This window comes from Xiphophorus couchianus, chromosome 13, assembly GCF_001444195.1.
Source record: "Xiphophorus couchianus chromosome 13, X_couchianus-1.0, whole genome shotgun sequence".
NCBI classification, from domain to species: Eukaryota; Metazoa; Chordata; class Actinopteri; order Cyprinodontiformes; family Poeciliidae; genus Xiphophorus; species Xiphophorus couchianus.
Window position 1 is genome coordinate 9,765,333 of NC_040240.1, and position 22,350 is coordinate 9,787,682.

Below are 22,350 nucleotides of genomic sequence, written 5' to 3' on the forward strand. Positions count from 1 at the left end.
TTAGAATGGATCAGAAAAAAAATACAAAAGTAACTTTTTCTTAATTTTACTTGCTTTAGTTGACGTGTGGACAAAGTTTTTTTTATTTATTTTTTAATCCGCGAGTCTTTGTGGAGGGTGGTGGGTTACATAGAAACACTGAGTCAGTTATGGGTGACAACAAAAACCATTTCTGTTAAAGATGTATAATAAAAAAAAATTGTTATACAGTGTTGAATGAATCCCCTTCAGTCTCATGGTGCAGGCTGACGGCGGCTCGCTGTGCAGACTGGTACGTAACGTTTCAGCTCTCGGCTGCGTTCAGTCATTTGTCTCCCATAAAAAATGTGGCGAGTTTATTCCTGACAGGAAGGGGGGGTTAGCTACTCCGCTCCGGCGTCTCTTCTCTATCAGTTCCCTCCCTCAAGGGAAGTCAATCTACAGTAACTCCCGGGCTTTAGTTACTGCCTCTCCTTTTTCTTACATTTTCATTCTGGGAAACATGGCTGTGTTAAAGATCCAAGACCAGGTAAGCTAACACCTGGTTAGCTAACGCGAAGTCATCTGGAACTGATAAACAGTAGTTTATTTTTACACAGTGTTGTTCACGTCCAATATCTCAACTTTATTTTATTTTTTTTTATCCTAGTTTAATTTGATCAAAGGAACACATTTTCTTTAGTTTGTAGTGGCAGGAAAATGTATCTTTAAAGATGAACGTCCAGGGGCTAAGCTAATGTTGCGCCGCTTCTATCATTAACTTTTAATATCTGACATGTTAGCAGAATAGCTAGCGGTAAAAGTTAACAGCGGAATAGCAGTCCTCTTCAGACGCATGCTAACATCATGTCACCTGTTGCCTTAAATTAGCCTCTCTTTCAATGGACGTTGTTGCACATCGAGGGTTATTTTATCTTTTTGCTTGCTTGCAGTATCTATTTTTGTTGTTTGGGGTGCCGATGCACCTCTGAACATAGCTGGATGGATGTGACCAAGAGGTGACCTACCTGGCCAACCCTGTCATTTTGAAACGCATGTACAGTACATACCTGTTATGTTACGCGTTTCTTGAGATATTAGCGCCGAGTTAGTGAGGCTAATGAACTCGATTCAAAGCGGTTCCTTTGTTTGCCCTCCCAGGAGTTTGCTTTGTCAGCTGTCTTGGTTTTTCTCCGGGCAGCTAAGTGGCCAGTTGGTGACCTGTTGCTGCTGATGAGAAAGGCTGTCGGACTGAAATAGTAGGTGAAGTTGATCCAAAACCTACAGCTGCATGACACTTGAGGCACAATCCATGGGGTCAGCAGCTGCTTACAAAGTAACGGTTCCCTAGCTCATGAAGAGATGACGTGGTGGATTTCTCTTTATTCCCTTAATATAATAAGACTGTTAAGTTTAGTAATTTAGTGATGGAGTTATGGTAATTTGAGCTGACTCGATACACATTTTGTGTTATAGCTCACTTAAAACTTCTTAATTTATTTTAAAAAATAAGAAGGGCTGAGTGCATAAATGTAGCCAATGCTTGCCTTTGCATGACTGAAATAATAGTCTAGATTTATGAAGAAGTTTGCATAGTTACCTTGCAGGATGAAGGGTACTGTAGGGATGCATTTCAACAGATTGTGTTCCATTCTCCTAGATTAGGAGACATAAAATAATCTGAATAAAATGCTGATATTGAATAAAATTATTCAGTATCTCTGACAAGGTGATTCCAAAAGAGTGATTAGATAAAGACACAGCATTTAATGAAGTTATAAATTATTCACCTCGTGTCCCCTGTCGGAGCTGTTATTGATTGGTTTTCCGCTTATTTTTTAAATAGTTTTTATAGGCCTATTTTAGTCATAATACTACTATTTTCACCCACTTGTTCATTTGCCAAATTGTTTTTAGCACATGTTGCACAATATGCTGTACCACCATGGGTGGTTTCAAAGTTTTACAAAGGGCTGTATATTTTTTTTTTTTTTTTTTAGTTCTTGTCAGTCCCTTTTAAGGAAGATTTTCATTCCTCCACATTTTCTAATTATTTTTAAATTCTTTAATGTAATCAGAAAAAAAATCCAGAGCAATTAAAAGAAGAATTAAGCTTAAACTTTATAATAAAAAAATGATAGAGTAAGGCCTGTAAGCCATGAAAGATACTTATTCTAATAAGTCATAAAATAAATCCTTTAAAACATTTCTGTTTATGTTGAAAGCGATTCTTTGGTACTTTCAAAAATATATTTTATGTAATTTAAAATGTGTTTTTATCCACATTACAAATATCATAGCTACTTATTCATAGATTTTTTTTAATGCCTATTTTTTAATTTTTTGATACATATTAATCTTCTGTTTGGTTTTATCAGCTACAGTCAAAATGCAACATTTTCAAATTGAAAACCTTCGTTTTTCCAGTATGGTGTTTAAGTACCATTACATGCACGACTTACAGTTAATATGTTGATGGTTAACACTTGATTGAAGTTAATGAGCTTTTTCCTTGTATTGCTTTGAATTTTGGAAAAAGATAAGATGTGTAATTTCCTGTTTATTTGTTTTGTTTGTTTTTTTTTGTTGGTTTTGTTTTTGCATATTTTTTTTTAACCTTTGTCAGATTTAAAAATAAATAAATCTGGAACAAAGTTAAAAAGAAAATTGTTCTTAATATGTTTATGGACAGAAAAAACATCTTCACTTTGTTGCATTTAAAAGTCTGCAATAAAAGTATCGAAATTTCAGCCTTTGTCCAGACGACGACTGGGAAAATACAAACCTATTCTAATCACGGTCTGATTGATTGGTGAATCACTAATAAATACCACATTGATCCCTGCTTTTTGGTGTATTTCTGCTTGTGCCAATCGTTCTGTGTTCAGTGTCCTGAGCCATCGAGAAGCACGCAACGAGCGGAAGACTGTGATTAGGTCCCACTTTCTATTCTTCATTGTTCTCGTGCTTGTTGACAGAGAAATGGGGACCAAAATAGTTACACAGAGGAGCTGGACGAGAGATGTTGGTGACTTTTAGAAAAATGTAGACTTTTTTTTTGGCCTCTAGAGGGCATCCTATTATTAAAAACATCAACGTCTGAATGAGAGAACAAGTTGTTGACGTTTAATAAGAAGACATTTACCACTTAGCAGATGACAGTAGGTATGCGGTTCCTTCATCTGCAACATGAATCCTGACCAGATAAATTATTTGTACCTAACATGAATTTGTATAGCGTGCTTTTACTGATTAGGTTTGTTTGTCTTTTTAATTGTGGAGTATGTTTTGCTATATTCACACGAGTTTAAAAAAAAATAAAATTACAGTAGGAACATAACAAAATGTTGCATTCAGACATGAAGCCTAGCATGAATGGAAACAAGGAATCACAGTCTCAGGAGTGTTGGTTTAAAACAAGTGTATCCACAGAGTTAAAGAAATAAATGAAAGTGTTGAGATATAATCTGGCATTTTAATGCTCTTTTTGTGCCGTTAATACCTGAAAAACAATGTTTTATATGCAATAAGTTAGTAACGTATTCCCACTAATTATAGAGTTTGGAATTGTGGGTAAAAACCTTGAGTTGGATAATAACGAGCTTCATCATATCTAATTGGGACCTTAATTTGCTCTTCTAATCAGTGCAACCAAAAAAAAAAAAAAAGAAGTCCTGCTTAGAGTGAATGTGGAGTAAACGTTGGTGGTTTGCTTATAAGCTCTGCCAAAACACAGTATTTGCATTGTTTCTCTATGGCTCTCTCAAATAATGCTGCTGACATTAGAAGGTCCTTTTTAAATGAGTGGAGGTGCTGGTTAGTGGGATAGAGTTTGATTGTCTGTTTGCCAGCAGCTGTGTTGCTTTTGTTTGGGAGAATATGCGCACCAGCACAGACAAGCACACGCCGCCCGACACGTGCTGCCTTTTGTGTTTCTGCTCTGCAATTGCATTACACACACACACACGCACACACGTAGTACGGCATCCTGTGGCAGTGTCAGAGCTGAGGTCAGTGGTATCCATCAAACTCTCTGTTACACACGCTCTCAGTCACGTAAAGCTCCACGTGAAGTTGTTAGTGAGTTGACTGCATTTGTGTCGTCTGATAAAATGCTCGGTGCAGTTTTTATATGAATCTATACTCTCAGTTTGAAGATTTATTTTTTATTTTTTTAAATGAGGGTTTCTAAATGGGGAGGCTGTTAGAGTTTAGGCCTGCAAAAAAAACAAAAAAACACTCCAATCCACCTCGCTCTTTCATTTGCCCCTGCTTGCGCAGTTCCTCCCTCTGAGTTAATGGGGTTGTGCGGCCTGGCAAGATTGCCCCTTTTAGGAGCTGGTCTGAATGAAAAGACTGGAATACACACACACACAGTCATGCACACACAGACTGGTCTTGTTAACCACCCTCACATTCCCTGGCGAAGCCTGTTTGTTCCAGTTTTATAATGAGATGGGGACTTTTGAAGCTGTGCCACTGATACACCAAACAGGATGCCAAACCACACATACATGAAGAACATGAGCTCCTACTGGTATGCATTGTTGTTCATAAATTCAATCATTTCAATTCAAGTTACAGCTTTCTAAATGCCTTAAGCGTTTCCAGCTAAGGTATGAAAAGATGTCATATCTGAGTTTATTGTACAATAACGAGCATTTGATCCACGCTGAATTGTCACTAAATCCATAAAACAAGGGTCAGATGAGTCATGTTTTCTGGTTGTAAAGGCTTGACCATCCATAAAACTCAGGACACACACACAAAAAAAATACACATATCGGTTGCTTAATTTAGAAATGAAAACTTGTTTAATACAAAAAGTATTGTTGCATTGTAAATGTTAACAAATTTTCATACCCCTAGATCATTGTCATATTATAACTGCAAACCTCAGTGTATTTTAATGGGACTTTATATAATAGACCAACTCAAAGGGGTGCTAAATATTTCACAAGTGGAAATCTGAAAAGTGTGTTGTGTGTTTGTTTGCCTCCTTGCAGAGCAGTGTTTTGGGATGATGCCTCTACCAGCTTTGCACGTCAAAAGAGAATTTTTCTTTTGTTTTGCTACTTTACGAAAAGGTCAGATTGGATTGATACTGCCTGTGAACTATTTTGAAGTATTGACACAATTTATCAGTAATGGACTTTGACTAGGCCATTGTGACACATAAACATGCGTTCATATATAGCAATCTTAGCTTCCTCCCTCAATCCCAAATCATGACTGTTGGGTTAATTAGTTTCTCCAAATTGCCCTTAATTATGAGTTTGTGTGTGGTTGTTTATCTTGAGTGGCTTTAAGTTGTTCTGTGATGGACAGGCGATCCTTCACCCAATAACTGCCTTTTTTCCCCACTAATGTTCTCTAAAAAATCCCACTTAGGCCTTCATAGAAAAGCTGGATTTATGTTGATGACATTACATGCAGGTGTGTACTCATTAGGTGACTAATGAAGGCAATTGGTTGCAGTGGACTTTATTGAGGCAAATCAAAAGAAAGAGAGCTGAATGCCATACTTTTCAGAGTTTTATTTGTAAAATGACTTGAAAGCATTATTATTTCCTAATTATGCAATACTTTTTGTTTTTTCCTCAGTTTCCTCAAAACTACATTGAAATTTCTGTTGTGGCATAAAAAAATAGTAGAAAACAGGTTTCGCCCCTTACTGTCCTCCGCTCCAGTTGTCTTTACATTTCTTTGTGTTCTGCAGAGCACCTGCCTGCGATTGTCTTCCTCACGTTCCCTCTGTCCTTTTATTTTCTCTGACTGTTTCACTCCCCTCCCCTCTCTTATGAAAGAGCTGGCTTCAGCAGTCTGACTGAACCAAGCGATGCATTCCCACTCGCACACCGGGTGCTGCTGCCCTGTACGAGCTAATCGCTGGGTCCGTGTGTGTTCCTGGTTGCGCCTCAGCACTGAGGATACGGAGCTTCCTGCGTGCTGCTAGGCAGCCCAGACTCATTCTGCCGCATTCATGCCTCCTACCGCCACCATTACGCAGAGGAATTCCCTGCCGTCTCCTCAACCGCTGCTCACAGACAGAGTGAGTGTTGGTTAGAGAGAGAGAGGAGAGGAGAGGAGACGGGCTGCAAAGCGACACTGACAGATAGAGGACAGAGCTGGATTTTGTGCTGGATTGACACATGAAGATGCGCCGTGTTTGTTTATGTGGAAAGTACTTTTTATGGCATTTATCATTGATCTTTGTGCTATGGGACTGCGCACATATGTAAGAAGGAACACCGTGTATTTATGTGTGCGTGTGAGTGAGTGTGTGAGCGGCTGTTCCTGATGCGGTCAGAACGGGCGAGCCGTGTGTGTATTGTGGTGCTGGAGGAGGTGGAGGAGGACGAGCCCTCTCCTTCATCCCCACCTCCTCGGCCCAAAGCGTCTCATCAAGTCCCTGGAAGGGCTGTCGCGCAGGACGATAAGGTGAGAATGCTCAGTTTTATTTAGTTTGCCAATTTATTTATTTATTTATTTTTTGCAGGTGCACATTTCACAGCATTAGAGATGCGTCTGCAGTTTTATAGGCAGATCAGTGAATCTTTTAAATTCACTGATTTAAAGTATTGAATTTAAAACTTCAATACTTGTATGCCTTGTTGCAGAAAACTACAATGGACTGCCAGCACCTGTCATCCAATACAAAAATAGCACAAGTATATTCCTGGCCCATGAGAGCAACATTGGTTTTCTATAGCTAATCGGGATCGCCTGGTCTTTGTAGTCCTCTTTCTCTGTGTATAAAGGACAAGGCTATTGCTGAAAGTAAGAAGAGCCTCTTTACGTTGTGCTGACATGGCTGGATGTTTAGGTTTGTAGGCAATGCGTGCTTGTGCGTATCTAACTGTATTCAATACAATTTGAAACATCTATAGTAATCATCTCTGTAAATAAAAGACCTGTAAATAGTACAAATATTAGTGAGCCTTGATGTTTCACAGGCTAGTGTTAGATTTACAGTGCTGGATCAAAGTTTAAACAATTCAAAACAGTTTTAAAGTAGTTACATCTTAGACTGCAAGTAATTACTTCTTTAGTTTTCAATTAATTTATCAAATATTCTGGTGATTAAATGCATAAAACGGTATATTCTGCAGAGTTTTTAAAGTTTTTTTTATGATATTATATTAAAATATACATTAAAAGATGCAAATAATTCTATAAGTTTTTTCAATAAGAATATCACTATTTTATTTCTTGAAATGGAACAACTTAGCATTTCCCTAGTATGCCTGATCATTTGTAGCAAAGGATGCACTGTAGCTAAAAAATACTTCTAAGATCAACATGTGAAAAGCTCATCCTTTTCTGCTTGACTTTACATAAATACAGTGATTGTTTTGTGGACTTACCTATTTTGCCATAATGGGATAGCAAGAAGTGCTCAATAGATTTATTTTAGAGACTTTGAACCAGGTAAAACTAAAACTATAAGGTTTTATTAATCTTAAATATGCATGTAATTTGTAAATTTTTGGCTTAATTAGTGCTCTGACTGGGTTGTCAGTACCCAGTCAGTGTGCTGATTGGGTGCTCAGTCTTAAATTAAGTTCAGTCTTTCTCCTCTGAATTGATCTGAGGGACTTGCCTCTCTCTTTCTGTAAAGCCAGCTCTTCACCTTCACCAGCAACCATGTTTTAAATGTCAAAAAGGTTTTAGCATTACTGTAAACGAATCACCACTTTCCCACAAACTCGCTGCCTTGCATTCTGCTGAGATATTTATGTAATAGGCTATCTAGTTTTGTGCTTTTTCTTGAAAATGGATTTCCATTTCCTGAAATCCATTTCAGAAAATGGATTTCCATTTCCTGAAATCCATTTCAGAAAATGGATTTTTTTGAGTCCGTATACTCCAGTAAGCAAATAAATTAGTTGATTATTTCAATAAAAATAATTGTCATACTTGCAAAACTATTCACCTCTGTTGAAATGTTCACATTTGGTCAAATTGCATCGTTAAGCTTTCATGCATTTTTTTTGGGGGGGGGGGACTTTATGTCATGAACCAACAGCGTGAGGTGAAATGGGAGTAGTAAATGGTTTTCTACAAATGCGTGGAAGTGAAAGAATGTATATGTCTTTCAGGACCAAATTTTACTGTAAATATAGGCTCAATAATTTATTTTTAATAATGTTGGAAAATGTCAAAGCAGATTCTTCCATCCTTCCATTGTGAATCCGTTGTTTGAGTTTATTTTTGACTGGAGTTTTTAAAAATAACGTCCCTGAATTTATACTACAGTCTTTAAGATAAAAACTTTGTAAATGAAATGAGTCTTTGCGTTGAGTTTACTTTAGGATCTCTCGAAGGTTTCTCATGACTGCAGGGAAACGCTGTTTACGAAGCAGCAGCATGCTGCTGGAATCATGCCAGTGCTTCAAAGTGAGCTCCGTAAACTAATATGAGTAAATGATAGTTACCCTGTTTGTACACTTTCAACTTCCTCTTCTTCTAGTTTGTACGACCTGTCTAAATTCTGTGTGGCTGTCATATGTTTTGTTTTTTTACATATTAAACATACGTTTTGCATTGTATTTACATAATAATTTGCTCTTCTGGTTTTACAAGGCAAGAGAGTGCAGCTTTATTCCTCACATGGCCTCAAACAACTCTAAAGTTTTAGAAAGATTGTTTTTTTTTCACACGCTGCATCCTGCAGCTGTCATAAAGAGGTGATCTGCAGCCCGGTGTGGCCTACGGCTTTGTCCAAGACTGAAATTATACTCTCTGAGTGTCAACTGTCCCTTACTTAACTCTCAGAAATGTGACCAAGGGGTATAAAATGTCTGCGTTTCAAATGAAAGGTTTCCGTTTTCTGTCTCCGAAGCCATCTCTGCTGAGAGCCATCTTTAACGTGGACCCAGACGAAGTTCGCTCTCTTATCTTTAAGAAAGAGGATGTCAACGTTCAGGCAAGTCGAAATCTTTCTCCTTACGCCCATCAGACTTTTTAAATACTAATCAGCTCCACTTTCTAAAGAGCATTTCAGAATTGCGCTTTCATCATTGTCGCATGTCATGGAGGTCTCAGACCTGCAGGACACAAGGACATGACCTTAACCTTTCCTGTGGTTTTACTCTTCCCTTTCCAGTTTCTCAGTTTATACCCCATTGTTTTCCATTCATTGTTCCTGCACAGTGTACATCTGTCCATCTGTGGGTATATATTGCTGGTGTCATCACACCAAACGCTCCAGAGTCAGCAGCACCGGCCCAGACCTCTCACAGTCACGTGACCTTTGTTTATAGCCCCACTTTGCTGATTACTCTGCATCGAAAAAGAGAGATGGAGAGCGAGAGAGGGTGATGATGATGCAGCAAGCTGTGAGTGGGATTTGATAGAGCGCAGTAAAGAATATAAGTGAAGATGAGGATATTTTTTCTCCTGGTGGCTCCAGGCTCGTGTTTCCTGTGGTCTGTAACAGTGTAAGGTCTATAGATTTCAGATGTGTGACCTATGTTTATATGAAAAATCAGGATGTGCTGTTGTGCTTTCGGTACTTATCGCTTCTCATAACGTCTCCCCAGGACAACGAGAAGCGAACCCCTCTTCACGCTGCAGCATACCTCGGAGACGCTGAGATTATTGAGCTGCTCATCCTTTCAGGTAAACGTCACAGGAATGTTAAACTTCTCAGCTGCCAATGAAATAATTGATGTTATTGTTTTAGGTTTGGTATCCGTCTTTCTTCAGTTGTCTCAGCTCCTGGTGCTTTCAGTAGCCATTCTGATGCACTTTGTGACGATTTCTGTCTCTTCATACTCCTAGGCACAAAAGCTTAAGAGTATTTATGCCTCTTAAGTATTTTCACAAACCACGAATTTTCATGTATTTTTTTGGGTTGATTTGTTTAACTCATCAATATTAACATTTTTGCCAATTCTTCTTTGTGAAACAGTTCAAAATAAACGAGATTTGATGTAGATCCTCTGTAAACACCAATTATGAAGTCTTGGCAGTATTTCTCAGTTGGATTTAGGTTTGGACTTTGATCTAAATAATTAATTGTAGCTCTGACTTTTGTCCATTGTTCTGCTGAAAGGTGATCCTCCTCCCCACTCAGGTTGTTTTGTAGCCTCTGACAGGTTTGCCTCTTTTTAGCACTGCTATCCTCTCTAAAACATCTTCACTGTCTCTGTTAAGAGAAATTATTTCTACAACATGATGCTGCCACCACTGTGTCTCATTGTGGGTGATGTCTCTCCACAAATTGCCCTTTATTTGTCGGTATAGAGGGTAATTGTTAGTTTGATTTAATCAGATCATTGTCCACATATTTGCTGAATTCTGTATAGTGGAAAGTTAAGTTAGTTTGCTTGTTTTGGTGAAAGTAACTAAAATCAGTTCTTAAAGGAAATGCTGAGTTTGTCTTTACAAGACACACTTCAATGAGTAAAATGCTAATGATTGAATTGAAAAGCTAGATAAGTAAAAAAAAATTACCATAAAGCTGTAGTTTATCAAATTGAATTAGTCATTTTTTTTCCCAGCTTCCTAAAGAATTTTAATCTCATTCATTCACATAAGTTTCACCCTGTTTTCTTATTCACGGTCATCACCAGCTGTCCCATCGCTACAGATGACATTTCCTGCTAGTAGTTATCAATCACATGATATGTGTCGGACATAACGAGGTGCGGCTGCGTATCACAGGAGCAGGGATAGAGTGATTGCGTTAGCGTTGGTGTGTGTGTGTGTGTGTGTGTGTGTGGAGTGTTTCTCAATGATATGAAAAGCCAGTAACAGGTGCAGCTTTAGACCTATTTTAACCCTCAAGCTGTGCCAAAAAGAATCATCTGAGAAGCTTTGCCTTCCAGGTACCGCTGGCTCTCTCTGCCTAGAAGCCATGTGAGCTGTGTTTGTAGACTCAATTTCTCTGAAGTCATTTTGTTTTTCTAATTAAATGAACATAAACGTGAGGCTAGTAAAATATTTTGTTTCTTTTTTTCTTGACTTTAATCTGTTCTCTTATTTAAGGAGCCAGGGTTAATGCCAAAGATAACAAGTGGTTGACTCCTCTACACCGAGCTGTGGCTTCTTGTAGCGAGGTAACATGTTACACAAACACACTTTCTCATGTATGTTTTGGTTAAACGTAATTTTGTGACAAGCAGTGACATCTGAATTGTGGTTAATTTACTTTTTCATGGAGAAGAACCCCACAAAACCTGAGAAACCTGAGACCATAGGGAGATGGTCATTTTTAAGTGACCATCTCCCTACTGATATAAGATACTTTCACTAGCTGTTAAATTCAATCTAGCTATTTAGACATAAGCTTACTGAGAAACCATAAGAATTTCTCTACTCATTGTTCTTGGTCCTGGGCAGAGTTCCCACACTAACGTATCCCTCTCGTATTCTTTCACTTTCTTTGTCCTATTCTAAGCATGAAAGGCCGCTAAAAATAGCAAAGAATTTTCAAAGTGTGACACGGCCACCTCCAAACATTTTCTTAGAGTGTTACCCAGCGGACCCTCAGTCTGCCCAGCCCTGACCTGTGACTCCCATTGTGTGCAGGATGCGGTGACGGTGCTGCTGAAGCACAGCGCAGACGTAAACGCTCGGGACAAGAACTGGCAGACGCCGCTTCACGTAGCAGCCAGCAACAAGGCGGTCCGCTGTGCCGAAGCTCTGGTGCCACTGCTGAGCAACGTCAATGTATCGGACCGTGCAGGACGCACTGCGCTGCACCACGCTGCCTTCAGTGGCCATGTAGAGGTTGGTAACTTTGATGCAGATGGATGAGAATGCAAAAGCCTTTTTCTTTTTCTGCATTTGTTTCTGAAATGTAACAAATAATTAAGTTGTTTGAACCTCTTTTTGACAGACACTCAAATAATCGGGTTCCTTCTGACTCACTGACTTTACTGTATGTCAAAAACAATAAAACCAGTTGGGTGAATCACAAGATATTGCTGCTTTATATCAACCTTCCTTTTAAATTAAACTCTTTCTAACTGTGGCAGTTCTGCAAGAAGACCACATGACAGTTTTTTCTCATACAGACTAATGGACATGTGGACTCATATGACCACAGAACAAGGGTTTACTGTCTTTCAGTCCATCTGGGACGACCTTTGTAGTTGATTATATGGCTTCCTTTCTGCATAATTCATCTTGAAATTACATTTCTGGATCTCTTTTTGTGAAAAGAACTAAAGCTTTCTGCTCTTACACCCAGCTGTACCAGAGCATCAAATAAACGTGTTTGCCTATCAAGCTGCTGATTGACAAATCTTTAAGAATGCAGTCCATGACTATATTGTCATATTTTTCCCTTCCTACTTGTCTTAATTCGTTAGAAACAAACACATTGATCCGATGAAAAAAGGATTCATATTTGCTTTAAAGAACCACTATATACAAACTGTTTGAATTGCAATGCACAACACTTCTTCTCTTTCCTAAAATGGGGCCTGCACATGAACATTTTTTAAATTGAAAAAAAAAAAAAAAATTTTGTTAGATGGTGAACCTGCTGCTCTCCAGAGGAGCCAACATTAATGCGTTTGACAAGAAGGACAGGAGAGCCATCCACTGGGCAGCCTACATGGGTGAGACTATAGAAAAATGATCTGGTCCATTTACAAACAGATGACTTTTGTTTATTCAATTCATCTGTGCCCTAATTGTCTTTATCAGGTCACCTGGAGGTTGTTAAGTTGCTGGTGGCCAGTGGAGCTGAGGTCGACTGTAAGGACAAGAAAGCTTACACGCCGCTTCATGCAGCCGCCTCCAGTGGCATGAGCAGCACAGTGCACTACCTGCTGAGCCTGGGTGTCCATGTCAGTGCACATGATTGCATGTCGTTCATTCATTCACAAGTTGTCTGCGCATATTTAAAGTTATAAATTCATGTATCTAAGATTAAAACCTTAAAATGTCTTAAATCCATTAGGAAATCTAAGTTGGCCTTAAATACATTAATCACAGGTCTTAAATTTTGTTCCCCTGTATTCTGTGTAATTTTTCACGCAGAGTTTTCTCGTCAGCAAATGTTTTGAGTCGCACGCAGACGTTAGGCTACCACTAACTAGCCGCTAATATACCCTTGCTAGCTAGTTAGCTAGCTTTTTTGCATCTATCGTGGGTAAGTGTAAATTTATCGGCAGTTGGCTGTACGACATTTGTCTTCACCATTGGCTCACTTCTGTTCCCAACTAATACGATGCCACATGCATTCTGTGCAAAAAAAAAAAAACCTTAATACCACTGATATATAAAATATGCAATTTTCTTTTGTGCATTTCTAGGTTTTATAATAGTCTTAAAAATCCTTACATTTTAGTTGGTGAAACCTGCATAAACCCTTATGTAAAGTTAGTTTCTTACTCAGATTAGTGAAATTGAAAAGGATTTACACTACATGCGCTTTAAAATAGTATTGTTGTTTTGTTTTTTAAACAAGATTGTTCTCTGCTTAGGTGAACGAGGTTAATGCCTATGGCAACACACCGCTCCATTTGGCCTGCTACAACGGACAGGACGTGGTGGTTGGCGAGCTCATCGAGGAAGGAGCGAGCGTAAATCAAGTGAGTGCGAACGACTCCGAGAGAAGCTGCTGGGTCGTTCGGCTCGTTTCCCTTAATTATTTCGCTACATTACTCCAGGTAAACGAGAGAGGCTTTTCTGCACTTCACTTCGCTTCGTCTTCACGCCAAGGTGCGCTGTGCCAGGAGCTGCTGCTGGCCCACGGAGCATGCATCAACTTGAAGGTTTGTCGATATTTAGATGCACTTTCTTACAAATGCTTAAACACACACGTTTGACCGGGACGCTGTGTTTACGCTTATTTATCTGAAGCAGGTTTATGCAAATATTGTTTGGGTGAGCTGTTAAGTACAAATGTATCTTCTTAAGAGCGTCTTCAGCTCTTAAAGTGCCTTGTGTGCATTTTGTCACCTTACAATTACAAACTTAAATATATATTTTTTTCATCTGTGTGATTGACCAACACAAAGTAGAGCAAAATTGTTACAAAATATGCTTTTTATTTATTTTATTTTTTAATAGTCCTACACCCCAGAAGGTAAGCTAAACTGAGCTGTGTGGCTTGCATGCAGTAAGCTGTGTTTGCATGCAAGCAAAATGCAGCGTTCTGTGTAGTTTCTGCTTTGTGTCGTAGAACAACTGACTGTGCACAATGACAGTGACGCTAAACATACAGCCAGGGCATGCTTTGTATTGAAGCATATTCATAAGGAAAAATGGTCAAGCCAACTGAGAATCTGTGGCAAGACCTAAATATTACTATCCATATCAACTCTCTGTCCAATCTGACTGAGTTTAGGCTTTTGCGCAAAGAATCTCTGACCCTACATGTGCAAATGTTGCAAACCCTTAACCATCCATTTCAGAATAATGTGCTGCCTTGTGTTGGTCTGTCACTGAAAATCCCAATAAAATCCCTTGAAGTTTGTTGCTGTAATGTGACCAAATGAGAATGTTTTCCTATTTTTGCAAGGCACTGAGCTGATGATGTCTGTTCTGCTCAGTGTTGAGCAGAGAGCTGAAATGACAGTTTGCTTAACACTCTGGTAGCAGTGATGGAAACTGATACCAGTGTTTCAACAGCCTCAAGATGCACGGCCATATGGCAAGTTGGAGGGGAGGAATGGCTGCCCGAGGCAGAAAGCTGCCCAGGCATTCCTTGTGTTTGGGTGTGTGTGTGTGTGTGTGTGTGTTTGTTGTCTACCAGACATCCAGTTTTCTTCATATTTGTTCAAAGAACTAGTCACAGTAACTTAGTTCTTGTAAACATCTCGTCTGTCCAGAGTAAGGATGGTAAGACTCCTCTACACATGGCAGCTACACATGGGCGCTTCTCCTGCTCCCAGGCCCTCATTCAAAATGGTGAGTGAGCTTTGTTTTGTTTAAAGATTAAAATTTATCTGGATATTAGTTTTTGGGGGGGGGGTTTGTAATTTGTGCATATCTGAGTCTTTTCTGTTGGTGTGTTCGTAGGAGCTGAGATCGACTGTGAAGACAGAAGCAGGAACACTGCCCTTCACATCGCAGCCCGCTACGGCCATGAGCTCATCATCACGTCGCTCATCAAAGATGGAGCCAGCACTGCCAAGTCAGTTATGCTGACATTTAGCCATCTGTGTGCTTCCCCACAATTAGATTTTTGTTTTAGACATGCGACATTTGCCTGCAAGAACTTGTTTTTTCTTATTTCAGGAGAGGCATTCACGGGATGTTACCGCTACACCTGGCAGCTCTCAGCGGCTTCTCCGATTGCTGCAGGAAGCTGCTGTCCTCAGGTACAAGTCTCGCTCACACCGTCTCCTGCCAGCGGAATCACCTGCTTGACATCCAAATTGATGCCAACTGCATATTTTGTACAGGATTTGTCATAGACACCCCCGATGACTTTGGTAGGACCTGTCTGCATGCGGCTGCAGCCGGAGGGTGAGTATTCCTGCTTACTGTGTTTTGGGTTTTTTTTCCCTGTTCATGTATTTTTTTTGTGTGCATTAAAATTGTATGTCTTTGAATTTGGTGCGTTGGGAGTCATTTGTTCACTGCTGTCAGTTTTAATCATCGTCTTTTCAAACAGAAACCTGGAGTGTCTGAACCTGCTGTTGAACACAGGAGCTGACTTCAACAGGAAGGACAACTTTGGCAGGTAAATTCAAGTAGGGCTGCAACTAATGATTATTTTAGTCATTGATTATTCTGACAATCTGATAAAAAATATTGGCATATTCTACATATTTTTTATTTAAGCCTTTTTGTACAGTTTTAGAAATGCATTAAAAGATGAAAATAAACAAATGATAACACGATAAACATTTTTTTGTCTAAAATGGAACAATCAAGCATTCCTTTAGTGAACGCTTGAATGTTTCTAGCAAACTATGCATTGTATATGAAAAAACAACTCCAGTCACTGATTAATCCATTACTAAATTAGTTGAAGATTTTTTCATCCCGATTAATTCGATTAATTGTTTCAGTCCTAAATTTAAGCATCATTATCATTTCTAGAGAAACAATATCTATATTGCAAAGCTGTCACTGGTTGTAACTGGTGTTGATTTTAAATTTTTCCAACCCTCGCAGGGCTCCGCTACACTACTCATCGGCCAACTGTAACTACCAGTGTGTGTTTGCTCTGGTGGGCTCTGGGGCCAGTGTTAACGATCTGGATCAGAACAGCTGCAGCCCTTTGCACTACGCGGCGGCTGCCGACACGGAGGGAAAGTAAGTTTGTCTTTGTGTTTATTGCGACCCATTCGCATATACTTCAAAGTATTTTAATCAAAAAATAAAAATAAAAACACACTGTTTGGGCTTTCCTAGATGTGTGGAGTACCTGTTGAGGAACGATGCAGATCCAGGCGTGAAGGACAGACAGGGTTACAACGCAGTGCACTACGCCTCTGCCTACGGCCGCACACTCTGTCTGGAACTGGTGAGCACAGATCCCGCAGTCAGTGCAAGTATTTTCAAGATCAGGTGCATATTTATAATTGTTTTTATTTTTATTTCCTTTAGATCGCAAGTGTGAGACCACTTGATGTGGTAAGAAGAGAGCTCACTGGCTTATTGAGCCAATGACACGTCACTTCTTTGATACGTAAATCGTTTTCTTTTTGTGTGTGTGTGTTTCAGTTAATGGAGACCTCAGGAACCGACATCCTGAGGGACTCAGATAGTCAGGCCCCCCTAAGTCCACTCCATCTGGCGGTTAGTTTGAAGATTTAAGAGAGGCTTTTTTCTGACTTTAAGCATCCAGGATTTCAGTTGCCTTTTTCGTGCGCCAAAGCCAACTGGATCTGTCGGTGTTTACTTTTCATTTAATCAGGCTTACCACGGACACTGCGGGGCGTTGGACGTTCTCCTGGTATCCCTGCTGGACATGGACGTGCGCAGCCCGGACGGACGCACCCCGCTAAGTTTAGCCTGCTCCAGGGGCCACCAGGAATGCGTGTCCCTGCTGCTCCATCACGGAGCCTCCCCCATGACCCGCGACTATATATATAAGAAGACAGCCTTACATGCTACAGGTAACATCATTAATCTTTACATCAAATGAAGTGGTTATATTTTTCTAGCTTTTAAAGTTGTTTTTCTTTGCAGAAAAATAAATAAAACTTGCCTGTTTCTGTCTGCAGCTATGAATGGCCACCCAGAGTGCCTGCACCTGCTTCTGAGTAGCAACAATCAACACATCAATGTGGATGCACAAGACAACAACAAACAGTGAGTGTGTCCACAGAGAGAACAAATGACTTTGGCTGGATTTTTATTTATTTATTTTTTTAAGACTGATTTGTCCACAGATGTGGTCTGGAGATGAGAATAAACGAGTGAGTTACGGATTATTTCCCCACAGGACTCCCCTGATGTTGGCAGTGCTGAACGGACACACAGAGTGTGTGTACTCTCTGCTCAATCAAGGAGCCTGTGTAGAAACCCAGGACCGTTGGGGTCGGACAGCCCTGCACCGCGGGGTGAGACGATCAAACTAATGCTGTGACTCTAATTGTACGGTGCTTTAATAGACAGAGGTAGATGGCAGAAAGATTTCACGTCTGTTACAAAATGGGTTTTTTTGTGTAGCTTTGTTGCGGTCTTTATTATGTGTCCAAACAGTTAACTTTATGTCTGATGGGGCTGTTGCAAATTTATTCATACTAGCAGAAATTTCAACTTTTTCTTCCACTTTACAGCTGTGCACTTTTCTTTATTAAAGTTTAAACCTGTTTGTTGAACCAAAAATAAATAATATATTCATAAAAATGTTTAAAATTTTAACAATCATCTTCTAAACCCCTCAATATGGATTTTTTTAAATTTTATTTTTCACTGCAAAAGCACAAAATGTTACCAAGTATTTTTGTTCTAATTTGTAGTTTGAATATCTTGGCACACTTGAAATGAGACAAAACTTACTTATAAGTAACTTTTCAGGAAGAAATATGAACTTGTTTTAAGTCAATAATTCCTTAATCCTGAGGAAAACGTGCAAGTTGCACTGGCGGCTTATTTCACCTTCACCGTGGGAAAATTGTCTTATAAGTGAAATAATCTGCTAGTGGAACCAGTACTTTTTCATCAATATTACAGAATTATTGACTTAAAACAAGCTCATATGTTTGTTTTTTTTTGTTGTTGAAAAGTTACTTGTGAGTTTAGTCTTATTTCAAGTGAACTAAAACAATTGCAAAAAAACCCGTTCTTGGTAACAATTTATTTTTTTTGCCTCGGTTCTCGTCTCATTGACTATTCAGCTGTATTAAGTGTTATATCTGTAATATAATGGAAGATTTTGCCTTTTTTTCCCCCCATGTTTCACAGGCTGCCACAGGCCAGGATGAGTGTGTGGAGGGCCTCCTCCAGCGAGGGGCCAGCGTGTGTGTGAAGGACATCCGGGGCCGCACCCCGCTGCACCTGGCTTCAGCTTGTGGCCACGTGGGAGTCCTGGGAACTCTCCTGCAGACCACGCCCCCCTCCCTCACTCACCTCACAGACAACCAGGGCTACACGCCGTTACACTGGGCCTGCTATAACGGTACAGGAATTCAACATGCCTGGGTCTCTGTTCTGCGTGAACTTCCCACAGAGCATTTATGTTCTGCCGTTCCTACTGTCTTGCAGGTTACGATGCATGTGTGGAGGTTTTGTTAGATCATGAGGCGTTCAGGAAGATCAAGGGAAACTCCTTCAGCCCGCTGCACTGTGCTGTGTAAGACTTTTTGTCCTCCTAAATGCTGATGTGTGTGTATGGAGGTGATGTCTAAAGGTATGACACTTTTCCTGTTTCAGAATGAACGATAACGAGGGCGTGGCCGAGATGCTAATCGACTGCCTGGGTGCAAACATCGTCAACACCACGGACTCCAAGGGAAGGTAGGAAATGATGGAAAGTGCACCTTTTATTATTAATTTAGATTGAACTCGAACTTTAATATGAACCTCTGGTATTGCAGAACCCCCCTCCATGCTGCTGCGTTTTCTGATCACGTGGAGTGCATTTCTCTTCTCCTGAGCCACGGAGCTAAGGCTAACGCTGTCGACACGCTCGCACACAAAACACCGCTGATGATGGCAGCTCTGAACGGACAGACCAACGCTGTGGGTGAGCGCGCTCACTGATTGTACGGGTGCTTGAAATCGTTGAAAAGGCTTGAGTTTCAACGAGGTGTATTCAAGTTTTGGAAAGTGTTTGATATTTTATTTGCACAGTGTTGTTATAATGCTGTAATATACATTTAGGAGCCACTACCCCTTACAGAAAGTCAAGTGAATATTTAAATTGTGTTTAAGCATTTTATTTGAGCAGAAAGCTCATTTACCAATTTGTTCAATGTAATGAATACTTATTATTCCTAATGACTCGGTGAGTTACTGATCGGTGTAATTGAAGTAAAGGTGGTTTTATATTTTATACATCAGTTATTTAAATAGGAAGATTTTTTTTTTTGTTAAATTTGTTTTGTTTTCAGACCAATCAGGTGTATCGGGTATGTTTGAGAAAATTCTCAAAAAACTCAAATTTTGTTATATTTCAATTTACTTCCTGCCATTTAGAGTACTATCACAAGACATTATTAATATCCATAATAAGTCATTTCAAATAAAAATAATTTGAAACTGTCCTCTTTGGTTCATTTGTACTGTTTTTATCTCCAATCTGTGATGTTGGAAATGTTGGGGTCACGTGTAATAATCCCTTTTTCGTGTTTTGCAGAGGTTCTGGTGAGCAGTGGGAAAACAGATTTGTCCCTGCAGGATGTAGCCAGGAACACTGCTCTGCATCTTGCTTGTAGCAAAGTAAGAGCCTTTGCCTTAAAAGTCATTTTCTTGTTTTTATGGCTAGCCTGCAAAATGCAGACTTTTATTTTTCTTGCGTTCCGTGAATATAACAAATTCCATGAAGGAACATGTTTGATTCTTTTTTTTGTTGTTGTTTTAACACCTGAAAATGGATCTTTAATTCAACCAGAAAACAAACAAAATGCATTTGATACAGTAGGTACCTTTCTTATTTAAAAGCGAATGAAGATTTTTGCAGCTCTCGACACATTTTATTTAGTTAGAGGATGGTTGAAAGCCTCTATTTGAACCAGTTTCAGGCTTCCATCTAGCGGTGGTGATTTATTTATTTTTCCTGCACACAAGTAGAGCTACTGAAAAACAAGAGAAGGAACATGAACAGCTGCTTGTAGTTTGCGCTGCATATTTTTGAAGGATTGCATGCGTTACTGCAGCTGCACATCTGTGTTGACTTAAAGATGCTAAACTCAGTCAGGTTCCGTGCTAAATCTTAAAGAGGGAGCTGTATCTAACTCCAGTAGAGACTTTTCGGTTGTTTTGCAGATGTGATCAGTTTTGACAAGCGCTTTGTTGTTTTCTGTTCTTCTCAGGGTCATGAAACTAGTGCATTGTTGATCCTCGAGAAAATCAGCGACAGGAACTTGATCAACTGCACCAATGCTGCTCTCCAGACGTATGTAGTTTGCAAAAGCTGGACACGGCTGAGCTCCAACTGGACACATTTGAACCGTCTTCTTCTTACAGGCCGCTGCACGTAGCAGCCAGGATGGGGCTAACGGTGGTGGTCCAGGAGCTGCTGGGAAAAGGAGCCAGCGTTTTGGCGGTGGATGAGAACGGTCAGCATCCATCTCGGTGATTTCACCAACTACAACAGCAATGTGTTAAATATTCTTTCTCCCGCTATGTTCCCAGGTTACACCCCAGCTTTGGCCTGCGCTCCGAATCGCGACGTAGCCGACTGCTTGGCCCTCATCCTCAACTCGATGATGCCCACCTCCCCCATGGTGACGATCGCCGCCATTCCCGCTTTGTCTCTCACCCAGACGGTGATCAACCACCACCCGACCTCAAACCACATCTCCAAAGGAGTTGCGTTCGATACTCCACCGTCTCTGAGACCCGACCACGCCTCATACTGCAGGCCAGAGAGGCCGCTGTCCTCCGTTTCCGCGGACGACGAACTGAACGACTCGGACTCTGAGACCTACTGAGGACTTTTGGAGACGGCCTCACGATCCTGGCAGGCTAGCCAACCACTCAGGAGCCTTAATAGATAACTGACTGAAAGATGGGGAAAGTAGAGCAGGTGATTTTTGGGGTAAGCTTCCTTTAAATAATTTTAAAAATAGCCTTTTATACAAACCACATATAGTGCCTTGCAATTGCATTCCTACCCATTGATGTTTTTCAGACCTTGTCACGTTACAGCAGGGGTCACCAACCTTTTTGAGACTGGGAGCTACTTCACTGGTACAGAGTAACACGAAGGGCTACTTGTTTGATACAGACATAAATTTTCTTGGCTCAGCCATTATCATTAGAGTATATAGGCACATACATATGATTGCATGCTGCCTGATCATATTAATGTTAGGGACTACTGACAATAGTTAGCAGTAATAATTTACCATGCAGCTATGGTTAATTGCTGTTATGTGATCAGAAATTCTTAGTTCAGAGTTTTCAGTTTGATTCCCTTTTGGAGATTTTCTGTGTGATTCTAAATTGCCCACAAGTGACTGAAGAGTCTGGATTGGTGCAGCTGTACAGATTTTCCTTTAAATAAAAAAAAGAAACGTTATTGTATTTTTTTTATTATCCAACCCTCTTTACTATTAACAAAATTGTGGAGAGAAGAAAAAGTTATTTTGTGCCAAAACATCTTGTATATAGCGCACATCATTGTGAGTCTGTGGGGGTCAAAGGGCACGCGAAAGCTTAAATCTGATTGGTCAGTTTGCTTTTTCTGTGAGCTAAAAATGATGAGTGGAGTTTGAATCTCCCATAGTTCTAAGATCCCACCTGAACTTTTTATAGTTTGCAGTTCTGGCGAGTCGCCGGTTTATTAGCTTTTTTTGTGGTTTCACAAACTTAAAAGCTGACAGGTCACCAGCTGGCTGACACCAGCAGATGTCGGAAAAAAAACTGTCTGACAGATTGGAAGGTACGTACAAAAGTATCACTGCACCTGACCTGCAAGAGCACCACCACCTCTCCAACGCTCATCATGTGGCGTCGCACAAACCTAAACCACTAAAGCAGCGCACCCTTTTTTTCGTTTTACACAAACGATGCTAAATAATAAAGACATGGAACCGAAGCCGACCCGTGAGATCCACGGAAAGAGGAGGATGTTGATTCCCAGGTTCAGGTGGTGTCAGACGTCCAAAGGAGGAGAAGGTGAAGCAACAATGTTTGCTTAATTTCTACTCTTTTGGGGAACGTTTCCACTAGATTAAATTGTTTTTTCTTAGCTCGACGCTCAGGAAGAGCAGCAGATGTCAGCCGACAGGTGACCATCTGCTCTCCAGTTCGGGAAACATCAAAGAAGCTCAGAAACCGACGACCCGCCAGAACCGACGC

General features: G+C 40.1%; 1 protein-coding gene across 4 annotated transcripts; it reads left to right on the plus strand.

The window, feature by feature from the left end:
• The first annotated feature begins 295 nt into the window (after nt 1–295).
• On the plus strand, nt 296–21,195 carry ankrd28a (ankyrin repeat domain 28a). 4 transcript variants are annotated; one of them, XM_028035193.1, is made up of 29 exons: nt 296–508; nt 8,804–8,887; nt 9,504–9,582; nt 10,954–11,024; nt 11,497–11,697; nt 12,446–12,533; nt 12,622–12,764; nt 13,404–13,511; nt 13,590–13,694; nt 14,754–14,832; nt 14,944–15,058; nt 15,163–15,245; nt 15,330–15,393; nt 15,542–15,610; nt 16,048–16,188; nt 16,288–16,399; nt 16,483–16,509; nt 16,600–16,674; nt 16,793–16,994; nt 17,103–17,190; nt 17,324–17,441; nt 18,289–18,502; nt 18,589–18,676; nt 18,757–18,840; nt 18,921–19,069; nt 19,682–19,764; nt 20,358–20,440; nt 20,512–20,603; nt 20,680–21,195. In XM_028035193.1, exons 1-29 carry the CDS (start codon nt 482–484, stop codon nt 20,976–20,978), a joined length of 3,171 nt encoding a protein of 1,056 aa, XP_027890994.1. In that variant the 5' UTR covers nt 296–481; the 3' UTR covers nt 20,979–21,195. The 4 variants fall into 4 exon arrangements, with proteins under 4 accessions (XP_027890994.1, XP_027890993.1, XP_027890996.1 ...); XM_028035196.1 differs by lacking the exon at nt 296–508 and adding an exon at nt 6,259–6,399 and having other exon boundaries at nt 20,680–20,978; XM_028035192.1 differs by having other exon boundaries at nt 15,163–15,393.
• The last annotated feature ends 1,155 nt before the right edge of the window (nt 21,196–22,350 follow it).